The sequence below is a fragment of the Rhamphochromis longiceps genome, linkage group LG4 (assembly GCF_057381845.1).
Source record: "Rhamphochromis longiceps isolate RC_006_pf linkage group LG4, R_longiceps_female_GT1.1, whole genome shotgun sequence".
Classification (NCBI taxonomy): Eukaryota; Metazoa; Chordata; class Actinopteri; order Cichliformes; family Cichlidae; genus Rhamphochromis; species Rhamphochromis longiceps.
The window spans coordinates 10,306,641-10,324,150 of record NC_140560.1 but is presented as its reverse complement, the minus strand read 5'-3'; the positions used below and the strand labels follow the sequence as shown (position 1 = coordinate 10,324,150).

At 42.0% G+C, this 17,510-nt stretch overlaps 1 protein-coding gene across 1 annotated transcript in view; it reads right to left on the bottom strand.

The window, feature by feature from the left end:
* The window catches only part of LOC146671037 (microtubule-associated serine/threonine-protein kinase 1-like), a 53,053-nt gene extending 38,954 nt beyond the window's left edge, over positions 1-14,099 (bottom strand). Inside the window, exons 1-2 of the mRNA XM_085403198.1 lie at positions 13,263-14,099; positions 4,780-4,808 (exon numbers count right to left, since the gene is read on the bottom strand). Of these exons, the coding sequence (XP_085259324.1) occupies positions 4,780-4,808; positions 13,263-13,301 (68 nt within the window). The 5' untranslated portion in view covers positions 13,302-14,099. The remainder of the gene's footprint in view (positions 1-4,779; positions 4,809-13,262) is intronic.
* Positions 14,100-17,510: the final 3,411 nt, after the last annotated feature.

Sequence of the window (17,510 nt, the reverse complement as noted above, 5' to 3'; positions counted from 1 at the left end):
CAATATAATTGCAGCTGAAATGAAAGTAAAAACGCCTGACAGGAAGTCAATATCTTACAAAGAACACTTTCCCCAAATAACCAACCCAGTCATCCAAGTCCAGAGAAATACCTCAGCATCGGTGAATCACAGTCTATAAAAATCCATTTTAAACGTAGGGTTCTGCTTGACTCATTTTTGGCTCATATAATTATTGACTGATTACTTCAAATGTGAATCGGTCTACTTGCTGTGCTTCTAGAAATGTCACTGTGATGAGTCACTGATGCAACTTTTCAACTTATCTTTTGCCAGGGTCTAAATCTTTAGTGAGGGCCTTATATACAATATATATGTAAAGATGTCAAGAGTCAGGATTCTTACTAACTTTTCATTTTCAGTAGATCCGTGATGCTTTGGCCATCCCCAACAAGAAGACAGATGCATTATTATTTTTTAATAATAATATTTCACTACTAGCTTTTCCTCAAAAGGCACAGATAAAAAAGTGAACGCATGTGTCAGGTCTCCGCTGAAGCAGCTGGATCGTTTTAGATGGTTCAGCATTAAATTAATTGGACTGATTATCACTTTAACAGCAAACCATAAAAGCATCTCATGCAACTTTTAATTTTTACATTGCCTCTAATGGCAACATTTTATAAACTGAACTCCATGCAGGCTACCTTCAGTAAGAGCAGTTTTTAAATCAGAGTAGAGGTTATCTGTATACTGCAGAAACTGTAGGAAAGAGGAAAAAGGACAGAGGATCAGGAGATTAAACAGATAGCCGGTCCTACCACACCCTACATCACAGAAACTGAATCGTCTCTGCTCTGTCTCGAGCCTCTCGGTGTACCTTTTAGTGCGTCGGAACATATTGCTTGTATTTCGGTGTAGTTGAAAGCTGGGCGATGAGAAGTCAGAAAGCAGCAGGTCTCTGGCAAAATGCTATCGCAATGCAACGCATACTGTGGCTCCCACCACCTTTAGAGGTGCGCTGGTGTCTGTGTGTCTGGGCAAGTGTGCAAGAGAACCAAAGGAGAGAGAGAGGGAGAGAGAGAGGGAGCACAGCACAGAGGGAGGGATGCAGGGAGGAAGGGTGGGTCTCTCTTTTAGAAAGGAACAACAAAAGGCGGCAGGGGATTATGGGTCATTTTCTCAAGGCTGAGGTGCCATAGTACACAATGTGGTTTTATGAGTTACTTGTGCTTCTGTTTTGTGTTTTCCTCTGAAGTCGATGCGAAATTAAAAGCTTTAACTGCAGGCTGTTTATTCCATGAATGAAGGAAGGAGAGTACAGGCAGGTTAATTTATCTCAGCAGCGACTAAAGAAATGACCAAAGGACAAGGACATGTGGACAGTTACATAAGTAAAAAAACAATTTGAATGGGATCAAAAAGCGGAGCTAATGTTGATGTAGTATGCCAGACGTGCATACACACACACAAACTATCATTGGCTGTGTTTACCCATGAATGGTTGCAGTAGGCAGACTGAATTTGAAGCCAACTCCAGTGAGCTCATCTATAATACATAGTGGGTTGGTGGTGTCCTGCAGAGGCAAATGGGATGTGATGCAGAGGAGACAGTGACAGACTGAATTCAGATGGTAAAATAAGGGAGAGGAGGTGGAAAAGATGAGATGGTTGAAGAAAATGGTCTGGAAACAAACAGATCCCTGCCATCATTTCATGTGTGATTACCCATGGTGACTTGGGATGGCTTGAGTGTAGATGGGAGTGGGCACAAGAGACTGTTGACAGGTCAGTGCGACAATACATAAAAGATGATGTAACCACGGTGATAGCACCCACTGGTTTGTGGTTTCTCATTTTAAAGATTTATAGTTTTCTATTTCTCTTTGTTTTGGTTTTTAGTTAAAGCTAGCCTGCTAACTCATCAGCTAGTACAAACTTCAGTAAGACACACATAAAAATGCACAGGTGTGCTATACAGACACGAACACCTTCTAATTATTTATGTAATACAAAAAAATTACAAACCAGAATTTTATTCAGCAAAACCGAAACACAGACATCTTGGACAGACTCTTGGCAAAAATGTGACCCACATCTGCAGTTTTCTATGAGCCACATATGGCCTTGACTGATGGTGTTGACTCAGCTTGAGTCTGGCTGCCGCAACTCAGCTGCCAGCTTACAATACGAGGGACAGATGTCAAGTATGTTGTGACATTTGGGCCAAATCTGCCCCACCCAGAACCTGCCTTGCTGTGTGTCAAGCATGACTCATGACTTTCTGGCTTGCCCACGTAAACATTCACCACAGGCCCAAATATGTCTGCTACTGGGAAAGCAAGCTATGTTATCTATCAGACACTTAAATTAATCAAAAATACACTAAAAAGCACCAACAACACAAATACAGTTGGATGGTCCAGTGACTGATTGTGTTGTGTTTTGTGCTCTTGGTGTTTCTCTGTCTAAGTATGCTTTTACTGTATTGGCAGTGTGTGTTTGGGATCACTGTCATACTGAAAGATGAAGCTGTTGCCAATCAGACACTAATGGTACTGCATGTTGGATCATTTTTCATCACTTTTCTCCATTCAAAATTTCATCAGTTTTGAGAAGATCTTCCAACACAACTTACTGAAATGCAGCCCCAAACCATGACGGAGCCTCTATCATCCTGACTTCCTCTGTATATACTGACAATGATTTTAACCAAATGTGGATTCATCAGACCAGCTGTCACTGATTTTCCATCCAGTTGTTGTGTAATTTGCCAAATCTAAGCCCTTTCTTCCTATTTTCCTTTCTTAAAAATGGCTTTTGACAGCCATTCTACCTTTATACTAGGATCATTTCTGATGATGCTTCATTGAACAGAAGATGGATCAACTGAAGTATCTCTCCAGTCCTGTGCTAGATTTGTTCCTATTTCTTAAGGACATGACTTCCAGACACTATTCGTTTAGTTTTTTTGGCCTGTCACTTCTTTTCCACTCTATTTGTCCAGTTTCCTCAGATTTTTTTAAGGACACACTGCATCCCATGCTTGGATATGGAAAGTTCTTGGCTATTAGCATTTTGGGAACCAGCTTGCTGGTGCAGAAATACTATTTTATGCCTGCAGAGCTGTGTTATCTTCAGCATATTTTATATATTCAACTAAGAAAGAAATAGAAACAAATTATGTGCTTTTATGACAAGTTGTGACAAAATGGCTTTAAAATAGATTATCTGCTAAATTGTCTGTGATGTTTATTAGTGACTTAACAAACTTCTTCTAAAATCTCCTAAAAATGGTCAGATACAAGAACTGGACTGACAGTGTGTGAAAAAGAAGCCAATGAATCAAGAAAAACTTTGAACCTTCAAAAAGTGTGGAGACTACTCCACACTTCTCACAAGGAAAGGGTAGTCTGGACCTGTCACAGGCTGGGTCTCCGACCCAGCACTCTGAGTTTTCTTTGTATTTTTTGATATGTTATTAGTTTGTGTTATTTCCTATTTGCCTTTAGTTTAGGCAGTTATTGTTCCTGGGTTTTCTATGTTTTGGGGTTTTCTATTTATTTCATCACGTATTAGGTCTGTTAAGTTGTGTTGTCATTTCCTGTTTTATTCTGACAATGTCATGTGTTCTTTGTTCATTGTATTTAGCTTTCCTCTCCTGGTCCTGTCATTAGGTTTATGTCTGTCAGCTGTTTTCCCCCATGTGTCGCCACTTCCCCTGATCACCTCATGTCTGTATTTAAGCCTTTTGTTTTCTTCATGCCATTGTCAGTTCGTCTGTTTATTCTCACCAGAGTTACAGTCATAGTCATAGTCTTAGCCTGTTTATTTTCCACCTCGGTCATAGTTATAGTTTTTGGTCTTAGTACCTTTAGTGTTTTGTTTCTTAGTGTTTTGCCAGCTCAGTGTTTTGTTTCTTAGTGTTTTGCCTGTTTGCTTTGGTCTCTTGGTTCATTTCCTGCCGTCATCGCAATAAAGGTTCACTTTTCTATTAATCATTACTATTCCTCGTCATCATCTGCTTTTGGGTCCTGTTTCCGCACACATCGGCGCACCCCGCCGTGACAGGACCTGTCCGGAAAAAAAATCATCAGCACAATGCTTAAACTTGTATTAACTATTTTTTTTTTATGTTTCTGTCACATAACAACTTTGAGCTGCTCCCTTCTCACAGGGGTTTGCCACAGCAGGTAGCCCTGCATATTTGATTTGCCAGACCTTTACATCGGATACCCTTCCTGACGCAAGCCCAAAAGTAATTTGTGTCTCCAGTGACCGTTTTCTCAAACAGGTCACTCGTCACTGGTAAACCACCCTTGAATGAAAATCTTTGGCTCTTTAACTGTAGTCCATTAAACAGTATAATATTTCAACCAAATACTTAATAAATGTACCTACTTTATGCAGATAGCAAAAATTTGACAATTTGGAATAAGTTGGAGAATGCGGCATGGCTTTCAGCACCATGGACAGCGCCGGGAGCTCCCAACTGGCCTAATAAGGCTTCCACACACTCCAGCATTACTTCAGGAGACCTCATCCTCCTCTTTCACACAAGAAATCCACACTCCACACCCTAAGCACTACTGAAGCATCCTCATAGCTTTCAGACAGAATGTGAAAAGCATGCTTGTGATCCCAGAGAGCTTCCCAGCCTCATGTACGCTCGGGAAGAGAGGCTTTGATAAACAAGATGTACCACAGCTATGATTGTTTTTTTGTCCATGAAGAAGATTGTGCTTTCCCCAGGGAGTGGATGGGTGGTAGAGAGAGAGGATAGAGAGAAGAAAGGAAGGGTTAAACAAAGGTAACACTCACCTGCTGTTTTTGCGAGGCAGTGGCAAATCCTTCTGGTAGAAACACAAAGAAAAGGACAAAAAGAGAGATCAGGTACAGAAAATAGAAACATACTCTTTCTTATGAGATATTACGAAATTTGGGGAGAGCATAAATAAAACATCACATGAGCACAGTAGCAGGCGCACCTTTTGAGCTTGTTCAGAAATATGGCTTGTTATTGTGGTAGGGGTTCACATCGGTTTCTATATCCTGAGTATAATAAAGCTCTGGTCCTGGAGAAGTTTGATAACAATTAGTTCATCACCTTATCCCGATTCATTTCATTTTGTGTGTGCATGTTTCACAGTTAATTTTTGCCTTTGTTTTCAAACTACTCCTGCTATTTTCTGAAACTATGGCAACTGCTCCATCCCACCCTCCACCCCCCACCTCCCAGGTCCAGATGGACAGGAACACTGGGCTGAGACAGCAGCAGACACCAACTGCACCACACACAAAAAAAAAAACCCAGCATGAGCATAAGCAGATCTCACACCAGCACAGCCTGGATCTTTACAAACCCTTCACATGAAACTAGAGGAGGACAGAGAGGAGACGGAGAGTTTAAACAAGCGGCGGAGAGGTGGGTGAGAGGTGGATGGTACCGTGGGGAAACATGCTTTTATGCTTGCAACCTTATCTTGGAGTCTTCTGGCCTTCAGCTCTGTGTGTCTTTGTGTGCGTCATACAAGATATGGTGCTTGAGAGTCAGATATGAGATACTACTCAGTGTTTGGAAATGGATGCAATTAATGCATTAGCAGCTTCACACATGCTCCTGTCACACACAGGGTAAAGTTGTTAAGGTGCTGTTAGCATAAAATTGACCACCTGCTGACCACAGTCAATGTAATTATTGAGTTAACCTTCAAATAAAGGTTGAGCGAATGGATGGGGATGTGCAGACCTGCTCCTACTGATATATGCCAGAACACATTTTTACATTGCTGCTGCCTGAGAGCCCCAGCCACTATTCACAAGGTTAAGCCTATGACACAGATGATAATTGTCAAGCCAAATGGAAAACTCTTAGTTAAACAGAGAGCACTAAACTGGTCCTCTCCTCATCTCAGGATCAGACGCACGATGCAGGCTGCACGGCTGTTCAACAGAATGTCCCGAGGGTTTACACGTTTACAAATCCGACTAAATATTCAGCTCATTGATCCCTTTTTCACTTTGTCCTTCATTGATCAGGCTAATTGACCCTGAGTTGTCAGATGAAAAGAGAGATGACTTACAAGAGCAAAAGGCATGAAGAACATCTGCGATGTGGGGGGTTACCTATACAGAGAAGCCCTAACTACACTTGACATCTAATGTTGCTGCAGAGTAGCAATTTAATCCAGAGGAAATGACCACATAAAAACTCTTTACAAGCTGCAAGGTGCTGTATTTTAGTGACAGTGAAGCTGAGTCCAGGGTCCACCAGTGTAATACCTTTTCCCTGGAGATTCAAAGTGGCAACGTAGATGCTAATCTCACTATTTAGGTCTGCTTTTTTATTCTAAGGTAAAATATCACCTTCAATTTTTGTGAAAATTTTCTGGATGGATTTGAATGACTTGGTGAGCCCTCATCAATTCTAATCACTTGTCTTTCATATAGTAACAGCATCAGGTCAAAATTTAAACTGAGCAGAATTTAGCATGCTAATGCGCTAAGCTAAAACAATTAAGGCTTTGTCCATACTGGGAGGGAATAAAACGGATGGACATTAATGAACGTTCTGCAACTTCACACCCCAGCAGCATGAAGCATGTGAGGCATGAAATGAACTTTTCTTAGCTACCTGGTGAAGTGACTACCAATATACTGAATAATACTGTTGACTGACATATGGCTGATAGTAAATACATTACAGGGTGCCTAGGCAACCAGAATCTATAATGCCTGCAAAAGATTGTTTGGTAGCTTCACTTCGTGTGAAAAGCAGGTCGCTTCCAGTTTAGATGCAGCTTAACATATTAAACGTTTCACTTGCTAAACATCAGCCTGTTAGCATTATCACTGTTAGCATGTTAACGGGCGTCGACACAGGGGAGAACAGTATTGCTATAGTGAGCAGGGCGCCTGGATGTCAATGGAATTCAGTGACTTGTAGTGACAACTAACCTATAGTAAAGAAATAACCTATAGTAACAGTAAGTGGGTACTAAGGTCAAAATATTTCAACTTTGAGGTGAGTAATTCAAACAACTACAACGGCAGTAATGAAAACTATTATTTAAAATATCTTCATCTCCAAAATTTTATATTAGCCAAGCCGTCTAAAACTTTCCTCTCCAGCTACCTTAGAAGATTTCACCTTAAAGTTTTTCACATCTTAGAGGGAAGGGGTCCCTTTATACGATTTATTTGTAAGTAACTGCAAAGAATCATCTGATATTATACTGCATGCATGGAAGGCAGATTTGAAAGATGATTTACCTGATGAAGAATTGTTACAAGCATGCTTTAGTTCAGTCCCAAAGGTTAATCATATATTCTAAATTACTACATTATGAATGACTCAAATAGGCAAACAGACAAATAGACATGTTAGCTTAGTGCGCTAACTGAGCCAAATTTGCAGAGCTGGTGATGGCATGCCTAAGAGCAGAATAGCCCCTAAATCTCTTGATTTTCACTTAAGATAAATCAATGAATCACACTTTCTCAAAGTGACATCTTGAAATGTCAGTCCAAGACCCCAAAACAATCAGGTAACAATGATCTAGGTAGCAGCTGTGACTGACTAGGCCAGATCAGACCACCATCTTGCAGAAAATATAAATCCTCAAACAGGACGAGATGTAACATGCACAGGCTAAGAGTTTTATTTTCAAAATGTTTCAAACAAACACGTGCTCAGAATAGCTGAGAACGAATTAATTAACGAACCATTCAACAACGTATGACCTCAGTGTTCTCAGTGACATTCACTGCAGCAAATCACCAAAATGTTGCAAATTCGCTTGAACTATTTGTGGATAGTAGGGACGTCTGCTAAAGAAGCAGAAATAGTTTAGCAGCAACAAGAATAAAGTCCAAATGTAACAGAGGAGCACCTGAACACCTCTTTTGTTCAGGCATGCCTAGACAAAAAGAACCAGCTGGCACACTAAACAAAGTACAGCCATCTATTCATGTCTGAGAGAAAAAAACTGGCACCATGAATATCTTTTGCTGCTTTTCAGAATTATACCTGGGAGTCCAAACTGTGGAGTGAATCTGCAGGTCTGTAGATGATAATTATTCAATCTTTGAATGAAACGGCCTTTATTAACCAAATGTAACAGAGGAGCACCTGAACACCTCTTTTGTTCAGGCATGCCTAGACAAAAAGAACCAGCTGGCACACTAAACAAAGTACAGCCATCTATTCATGTCTGAGAGAAAAAAACTGGCACCATGAATATCTTTTGCTGCTTTTCAGAATTATACCTGGGAGTCCAAACTGTGGAGTGAATCTGCAGGTCTGTAGATGATAATTATTCAATCTTTGAATGAAACGGCCTTTATTAACCTCAGAAAATCCAATCAAATAGTTCTTTGTCACCTTCACTTACATTCCGTAATTCTTAGGCATTGCTGTCACATCGTATCTACCTGAATTCCCTTCTTAATCCTCAATTCCATTTTAATCTGTTAAAAGGTTACAAGGTGATGAATTGACTTCCTAATTCCAGTCTCTGCTTCATCAGTGACCAGTGTGCCAGAACACAAGCGCACCACTATGCTCCGAAATCGACCTGTGACTCCTAACTGCAGCATTTCCAGAAGATAATATGTTGTTAAGGAAACATGATCCTCACTCCGATCTGAAGCCTGTGCCTTAATTCTCCTGTGGCATAATTAGTTTGATGCAAGGCTTACTGCTCATTGCATGGTTGCGTTTTCTACGTCAGAGGCTGATTTAAAAGCCACCGTCCGAGGCTGATGTTCAAACTAAACGCTCCCCGAGTCCCGCTAATGAAGTCTGGCGGTGGTGAGCAGTGACTGACAACAGATGGGAGGCTCTGTCACAAACATGTCATGCTCACCAATCACAGATTAGAAAGCTACACAATCCTGTGCTGTATTTGCTGGCTTCTCAAACAGGAGCAACTACACTGTTATTATCCAGGTTTGGGTGCGTCCTCTAGGGAACGAAAGGGAAGTTTGAGCTTATGAATGACTGTCTGATCCCCTTTAGTCCCAGGATGTCACACAGTTGACAAGACAGTATGGGAGTCTGTGTTTCAGGACTTTGTATCTATGAATATTTAGATGCAGGGCAATTGTGCCACTGTCTTGTAATAACTGTGGTTTATGCACAATCATTTTGCATTTAGATTAATGCTGGGCTGTTTAATATCTAACCTGCAGAGAACCTGCATTCACAGTCCAGGCCTGTTTTATTGTTGTTTTTTAAATTTCTCTGTGTTTTTCACAGCTCAGGGCTAAAATGTGCAGGGATGTTCAAATTTGTGTTCTTTTTTAAATTATGTTGGATGCTGCTGTTTCATTAAGCTACAGCCAGTCAGGGGCGAGCATCCTGATGCAGGCAGTAAACAACAAAGACTTGAAAGGCCAGTGAATTTTGTCTCCTGGTACACACACTGGCTGCTCATGTAACTCAGCCATAAAATATGCCTTTGCTGTAGTGTCCTTCAAGTCATATTGGCTGCACTACAATTTTTTTAAAGGCCTCAGTGATAATGAAATGGCATTAGTTGAGCCGCATGCCTGTAAAGCACATTGCTGCTCGGTGGGGATGCGCCAGCAAGTTCAATCATTTTGTAGACACTGCAAAGAAAAATGGTGGTGAGCCGGGCAGGGGAGGAACAACAGGGATCAATCAAGGGATGTCATGCTGCTAGGAGACAGTGCCCGGACCTGCCATTGTCTACAGCAGTGACTGACTCACAGATATGAGGCTGACAAAAAGGCAGAGCGGCTGAGGACGAGGCATGCCAAGCATAAGAAAAGATGGTCTGGTGATTTGTGAAAACAACAAGACTGAATAAAAAATGACATGTAAAAAAAAGATATTAAATATATTGTTTGTTTGTTTTTTACATTAGGGTTATATGATAGTGTAAGAAGCTGGTCTAAGAAAAACGTATTGTAGGGGTGTAACATTGTGATATATGTAAAGGAGAAGTAGAAGAAAGTGCTTTCGGTTGCTCCCCTTGTCAGATGGGGTCACCACAGAGAGTAGCTCAACATGTTTCATTTGGCAGTTTTACACCAGATGCCCTTTCTGACACAACCCCAAAGGGGATTTGTAGATCTGGCTGGAATTGAACCAGCAACCTTTCACTTGCCAACCGAATGTGTTAACCACTTCAGGGGATGGTCTGAGTATTCCAAAAGCTGCTGATCTACTGGGATTTTCCCACACAACCATCTGTAGGGTTTATAGAGGATGGTCTGAGAAAGAGAAAATATCTCTTTAGCAGCAGTTTTCTTGTTGATGTCAGGGGTCAGAGGAGAATGGACGGATTACTTCAAGCTGATAGGAAGACAATAGTATCACAAATTATGATTCAGTAGAACCAAGGTATGTAGGCAAGCCTTGAAGCGAATGAGCTAGAGCAGCAGCAAAAACCACACTGAGTGCCGCTCCTGTCAGCTTCAAACAGGAAACTCAGGCCACGGTTTGGGCTCACCAAAAACTGCACAATAGAACAATTAGTACCAGCTAAGCACTTTTTAATTACCACAGTCTACTTGCTGACCTTTATGACCACAGTGTGATCGTCTTCTAATGGGTGCTTGTCATCTTATTCTGGTTTCTTGAACATGGCAACGTTGGTACAATGGCAGCCTAGCTTCTTCTTAATGATTGCTAAAGTATCGTTTGATCAAGTCATGCAACACAGATATTTTACACAGGAAACAGCTGCAAAGGAGGAGTGAGAAAACCAGTTCAACCAGTTCAACATCATCAAAAACATTCATTTCAGTTAAGCCGTGAGTACTGCAAAACGTTGTTCTGTACTGTAGTTGTGGAATGATTATAGTTACTATTCCTTCAAACAAACAAACCAAAAAATGTGGAAATTACAAATTTCAGTTTGTTTTGTAGCTATTTCACACATCTCTGATGAACCAGGCTTTTTTTGACATATCTTCTGCGTGTTTGCCAGCAAGCCTATTGGAGGTTGTAGTGTCAGAGAGGAGCCAGCATAACGAGGAGCAAAGATCGTGGGTTTTTTTCATGTTTGCCGTGTTGAAGCGATGCATCACGGGTGTGACCCCTGACTGCAACTGCAGGGGAGTGGGGCGTGTCACCATATGGTGCTGAGAGAATGATTGTGTGTGTCTGTGTGTGAAAGAGGGAGCGAGTGACGGCTGGGATGATGAGACCCAGGGGACTGACAAAGCCGCTGATTAGGACATACAGAGCCAATCACATGTCAACGCACAATTTCAGAAACACACACACATTAGAGAATAAAACTCTTGCAAATAGCCCAAATGTGCATATTAAACTAGAAGTCTACGTTGTCCCTCCCTCTACCACACTACCACACTACCCTCCCTCACATATACAAACACTAAATCAATCAGCTGGCCTGCCTCCATCTATAAAATGCCAGGGACTTTGCGAGTGTGACTCTATGATGATTAATTCCCTTACAGCTCATGTCATACATCACAGCAGCAGAGCAGTGAGCTGAGCAGTGGGGATGATGAGACATGAAACCATCGGGACACCTCACCACTAATCCTCCCCTCATTCCCTTATACCCACTCCCTTTCTTTTTCTTTTTCACTGAGTCGAGGGTCAATTTGGCTTCAAGGAGCTCAGAGTGCGTGCTTACAATCCTTCGTCTTGGTAAACGAAACTGGCAGAATATGAACCGAATGAATGAGAGAAATGAAATGCACAGACTGCATAATCACACTAGCGTGCACAGAAGCCCCACAGGAGGCTGGCTGCAGTCTGCCTGGCCTGTAGGCTCATCTCTCCACAGTTCACTTGACTGAATCAAACAAAGATTGTGGGGTGTGTGTGTGTGTGTGGAGGGGGGGGGGGGGGGGGGGGGGGGGGGGGGTATGACCTGTGGTTAAGCAGGCTGCTTCATAATGGATGAACGCAGTCATTTGAGCACAGCAGATCAGTATGCATGAGTGGCCATTCATTACAACATCTCATTAAAGAGACTTTTAAAAAGTACATGAGTGTGATCCTGACATGAGCTTCACAGGAGGATGTTAACTGACTATACAACAGAAAAGCTACTATTAAAATATGACACGTATATGATACGAATGATGAAAAATATATATGTTTGAGTGTAGTGGAGCTACTATGTTCAACACCAGAGGCACGCTGCGAGTCTCCAGCAGGACAGATGGAGAAATAACTGATTTTTGTTGTAAACTTTATGAAGGTTTATCTTAAAGAACTACAGTAATGAGAACCAGAACAATACAAGGATAATTAAATCAGCTGACTGACAGGAAGTGAAAGGCAACTTTTACACAATGTAACACAGTTTAACACAGTTTTTGTTCTTCTGATTGCCTTAAAATGCAAAGTTTAAAAAGAATATTATTTCCACAACCTTTGATGAATAAAAAATCAGAGGTTGAGGAACAAGACTTTTGTTACAGTGTTGTTCATTTTGTTAACATAATCGCCCAACACAGAGAAGATTCTCAGTTTGGGACTAGTAGGAGACACAAATCCAGCCTCAAGGCATTACAAGCCAGTGCACTCTCAGTGCTGGTCCCAAGCTGGGATAAATGGGTAAGTTACATCAGGACGGGCATCCAGAGTAAAATCTGTGCCAGATCAAACATGTGGATCCATCCATTGTGGAAGGGCCTACCAACAACATGTTTTTTTTTCCATTCATTGTCTCTGCTAGAGTAGCTGTGCATGATTCACAATTCAAAATAAACATCAGTTCCTTGTACCCCTCAGTTCATCCTCTGTCTGAAACAAGCTGCAGGAGAACGTTTGAATAGCAAGAGGGTGGGGCTTCTCCAATCCCAACATGCCCATATTAGGGATGTCCCCATTCTTTGATATCATACAGAGCCAGGAGCAGAAAAAACTGTCTGTAAGCCAGCATCTAGAGCACTCTGAAGCTCGATTGTTTGGCTCACACAGATTACTTTCAGCCAAGGCTGACTTCATTGATTGAAACTTCAACCATGTTTAATATAAGGCCCACCAATAATAAGTTAAAGTGCAACAATTCATCTATAATGGCTAAAAAAAACCCCAACAACTTTATTTACAGGTTAATGATGAGTGCTGGGTTTATGAAACACATGTGTTAACTTTTCACTTTTAGTGATAAACATTTGCAGTGTCTGCTGGAAAAGTATAGCTACTGCATTCGGCTTCAATGACAGAGTCTGACCAAAAAGTAAAAATAAAGTCTGTCTGAACGTAGTAATCATGTATGACTGTGTTTCTACAACTGGAAGAGGATGGATTTAACACAAAAATCGGATTCCAGCCCAGACCAGCTCACCTGCAGCCTCCGCCGCCGTATTATCCCCGAGTCATCCATGGTGCAGTGACGAGCCGTGTGGCTCTCGGTCGGGATTCCCCTTCACTAAAACAATTCTGTCACCTTACACTAATCTGGGTTGTGACCCAGTGAGGATGCTACTTCCACTTCACGCCCGAACTGCACAACACCAACACAACAACAGCAGCAGCAACAGAGTTCCTGTGTGTCCGGTGTCACGTCGAAGAAGCCCACGAAAACGTGCCAAGAGGTCCCATTGTTTTTATTTAAAAAAAAAAAGCCCCTTAAAATCAGCGACCGTTATTCTCTAAGCTGCACTTGTGATCGGCGTCCTCTGTCTCCTCGGCTGAGTATCACGCCGCTCTCTCAGCGGCTCCTTCTAGGAGCATCCTTGACATTTTCCCAGTCGTCCGTGCGCTTTGATGCTGCCCAGCTGAGCGACTCGAAGGCCCGGAGAACTCAACGTCCATGTGCGATCTGCCGATCCAAACACTGAAGTACTTCGGTCACTTCACGACAATCTCCACGAAGAAAACGTGAGCTCATCTCCACGTGTGGCCACAAAGGACAGCGCGTTCAAGGCTCGGCGAGGGGGGAAAACAAACACTCGATTATTTTACACATAACTGCACGGTGGTACGGACGCGCGTCGTGCCCCAGCCCCTCGGTCAGGGTGTCACTGCCGCTTATTCGCGGCGGAGGAGCCTGTCCGGTTCGGTCAACATCACCTCGTGTCTGAGAGCGCGCGCACGTCCCCTCCAAAAAAACAAAACACACACATTAAGTAAAACTCTTGTTCGTTTCTTTCACCCACCCGTCGTTCCTCCACCCTCTCTCTTCTCGGGTGAAGCGGTTACTTATGGCACCGCAGCAACGCCATATTTGTAGCCCCTTCTTGGGATTCCCTTTCGCCCCTCCTCCTCCTACGCGCGACAGAGACGCTCTTCTCTCCGGGATGAATGGAGGAATATCCAAACACTCTTCCACAGAATCCAGCCCAGCAGGCTACGACCACACACTGGCTGTAGTGGTGCCCTAATTGCTGTTTTGATTTAATTTCCTGAAAGACAGTTTTAGATTGGAGCTGGCAGTTTTTCAGCTGATGTGTGAAGAGGCCTGTTAGAGCCTAAATCAGCACCACAGACAGCGACACGGGATTAAAGTTTTTCTCTTTTGCTTTGGCACATTCATTTCTCATGTGAGAGCATTTTTAAAAGTTAGTTTCTTAGTTTTTTTTTTAAGACATTTAACGCTTACTTATGAATAAGTGAAGCATAAAAAGCGGTGAACCAGTTGTGTCGACACATAACAGACAACTTAGCAAAGAACCAGTTTTAAATGTTATCTCAAGGCACTTTGTTACAAGTAGTCTGTTTGAAAAAAAAAAACACATATTCTGCTCAAATTCCTTTAGTTGAATCTATTTTTTAAAAAATCTTAAAGATGGCAGATAAAATTTAGTATTTTTGTACCAACAAGGTGATTCCCAAAAAGATCTCAGCAGGTGTGCAGTGTGTCCAGCAAAAAACTAACACATTGGTTGGTCTATATTCACGGAAGCTTCAACAGAAATGGTCTCAGTGGAAGGGTGGCCAAGAAACTATTCTTAAAGAAGTGAAACAGGGAGAGAAGGCTGAGAAAAACTGTGGAGAAGTATTTCTGAAGACTGCTTGTCAAGAAAGAGTTCAGAGATCAGGCTATGTTGAAGTGTAAAGACATGAGGCTAAAGACTTTTGCACATTATTCTGTATCACAGTGTAATCAGCGCTGGATAATTTGACATCCCGACACTTTATTTAGCCACAATTTCTGATTGGTCTTAGACCTAATCCTCTGCATTGCAGCTTTAAAGAGATAGAAAAGCCATATGTCCTGCACCCATCCTCTACCTTCTCCTGAAGTTCAGTATACTCTGCTGTCTGCTCCAAACATACTTACCGCTCCTACTCTTCCATGTGCAGGGTGTTCCTCCTGTAAAATGTTTGTCCAAGCCTCCATGTTCACTAATTGTTGTAATGGTTGCGTTCAGTTTCTATAAATGTGTTCTACAGTAGTAATAATAACACCTGTGGGCAGATTTCCCAACATGACACAATCAAAACAAGCCACGAACAACTCTACATGCATGTTGTTCGCAAAGACACACACAACCAATAATTTGCATACTCTTGGGCTTTTATTGAAATGTGCAAAAAACTATTTTAAAATACAAATGATGTCATCTGTCTTCTGATAGTTGATCTAAAGCAATGAATATAAACTCTTAGGCATTTCCGGTTGCACCACTCTGACCTTTCATCCACGCTGTGACGCAGAAAACAGGATTATTGTGCATGGAGAATAAATGTACCGGCATCAGATATCAATAACTGTCAGAATGTATATCAAAATCTGAAAAAGGCATCATTTCTGGTTAATGCTGGTGTTATGGGAAAAAAGATTTCCTTCCATTACCATCCTTCAGAGACAGACAGACTGGTGCCCCTTTTGGCAAAGTCATTGCGTAATGCTTTGCTGGAGATTAGGACTTTCACACAGTTTTTATGTAACATATGGTCCAAACTGCCCACACAAGCATGGTCTCATCCGTGCCAGACACAGCAGGATATCTGCTGCAAAGCATTGAAGCATCCAAACTCTGCCCACACTGGTCCATCCAAAAGGAAATGGCCAGGAAGGCTGCGGGGATGCTGTTGACAAGAACAGTCCATCTGCAGAGAATTCATATGCGAGATTCTCAGATAAACAAACAGGTCATCTGACTTCAATATTGGCTGATTTTTTTCTATTCTCAACAGGTAAACCAATATTTTACATTAAAAACAGCATACCTGTATTTATGGATATCCATCACTGTGGCCCAGCCCTGAATACTGTAAATGGATTCATGGTTTCCAGAAGAAGAGCCTTCTTGTAGCACCCCCCCCCCCCTCAAACAAACAAACAAACAAACAAACAAAACAGATTGCTGCAAATGCTTGAAATACATCCATGCCGCCCTCACTGGCAGAACTTTGGTGATCCCTTAGTTTTTCCTTTATAACCATAATCAGCTCAAATGCGTGTCCAAATCTAGAACACAGGGTACTAGCACTGTTGTACTGTCACATCTGTAGCTGTTATACACACACACACACACACACACACACACACACACACACACACACACACACACACACACACACACACACACACACACACACACACACACACACATATATGATAGCCAGCATGACCGAGCCACATGTAGCTGTTACTTGACCACATTAAGTCATCGTGAGTCTTAAAGTCCAGCATTTATGCGAAAGATAGGATGTAAATTGTGATATGGGCCAGCTAATGATTTCTGAGCCACGTCTGGCCTAAAGGACACTTGCCAGTGCTTGTAATTGAGCTAGAAGTGCAGAAAGTTGCCCAAATCAGGTCCAAATGTGTCTGCTATCAGTCACACATAAACAGGCATAATCATGCATTGCACATTTGTTTTAGTTAGTCCTATTGACTTTGTAAAAACAGTAAAATCTTTAGCTGTCTGAAGCATTTCTGATTATTCTCTGTGGTACAGAAGTAGCACAATGCACGCGAGCACTCTTAAACGTCCTTATGTGTTTAGATCTTAGTGTAGATGTCACAAATGTCTAAGCTGTAAAATCAAACAATACATCTCTCTGCAGTATCACAATGTTTGCGAAACCTTTTCAGAGAAAAAAAAGGCTCCTGTAAGCGGGCTGTTAGATTAAATGGAGCTGTCAGGGTCGTCTGGCTGGGAGTCACAGAGCCAGATCATCTCAGTGCTGATGGCAGTGGTTTGTTCTGTAGCCAATGTGCTGCCTGAACCCTGATAAACAGGCAAAACTGTCCCAGCACTGTCAACATCTCATGCACACAAAGCCTTATTGTCCTCCCACTCCCATTCAGCTCTGTTACAGCTTTGAATGTCCCTTATGCTGCAATAAAGCCAGAGGACACATAGCAGGTAACAGAGGCCATTAGCCTGTCCTGCCGCAAAGGCCGGATTGAGCCTACAGTTAAAAATCTTAAGAGTATGTGGAAGTCTGGCTGGAAGACATGCTTCTGTGAGTTTCATGATTCTGTCATTATGGTTGCTTTAGGACAAACTGCCGGTGCTTTGCATCCACTGAACGCAGAAAGGATGTGGCTCTCATAGCTTCTTACATAATGGTTTTATAATCCCTTTGAGCTCTGAGACAAACAGCTGCTCAGTTTTGTTTGGAACACGAGCTGATG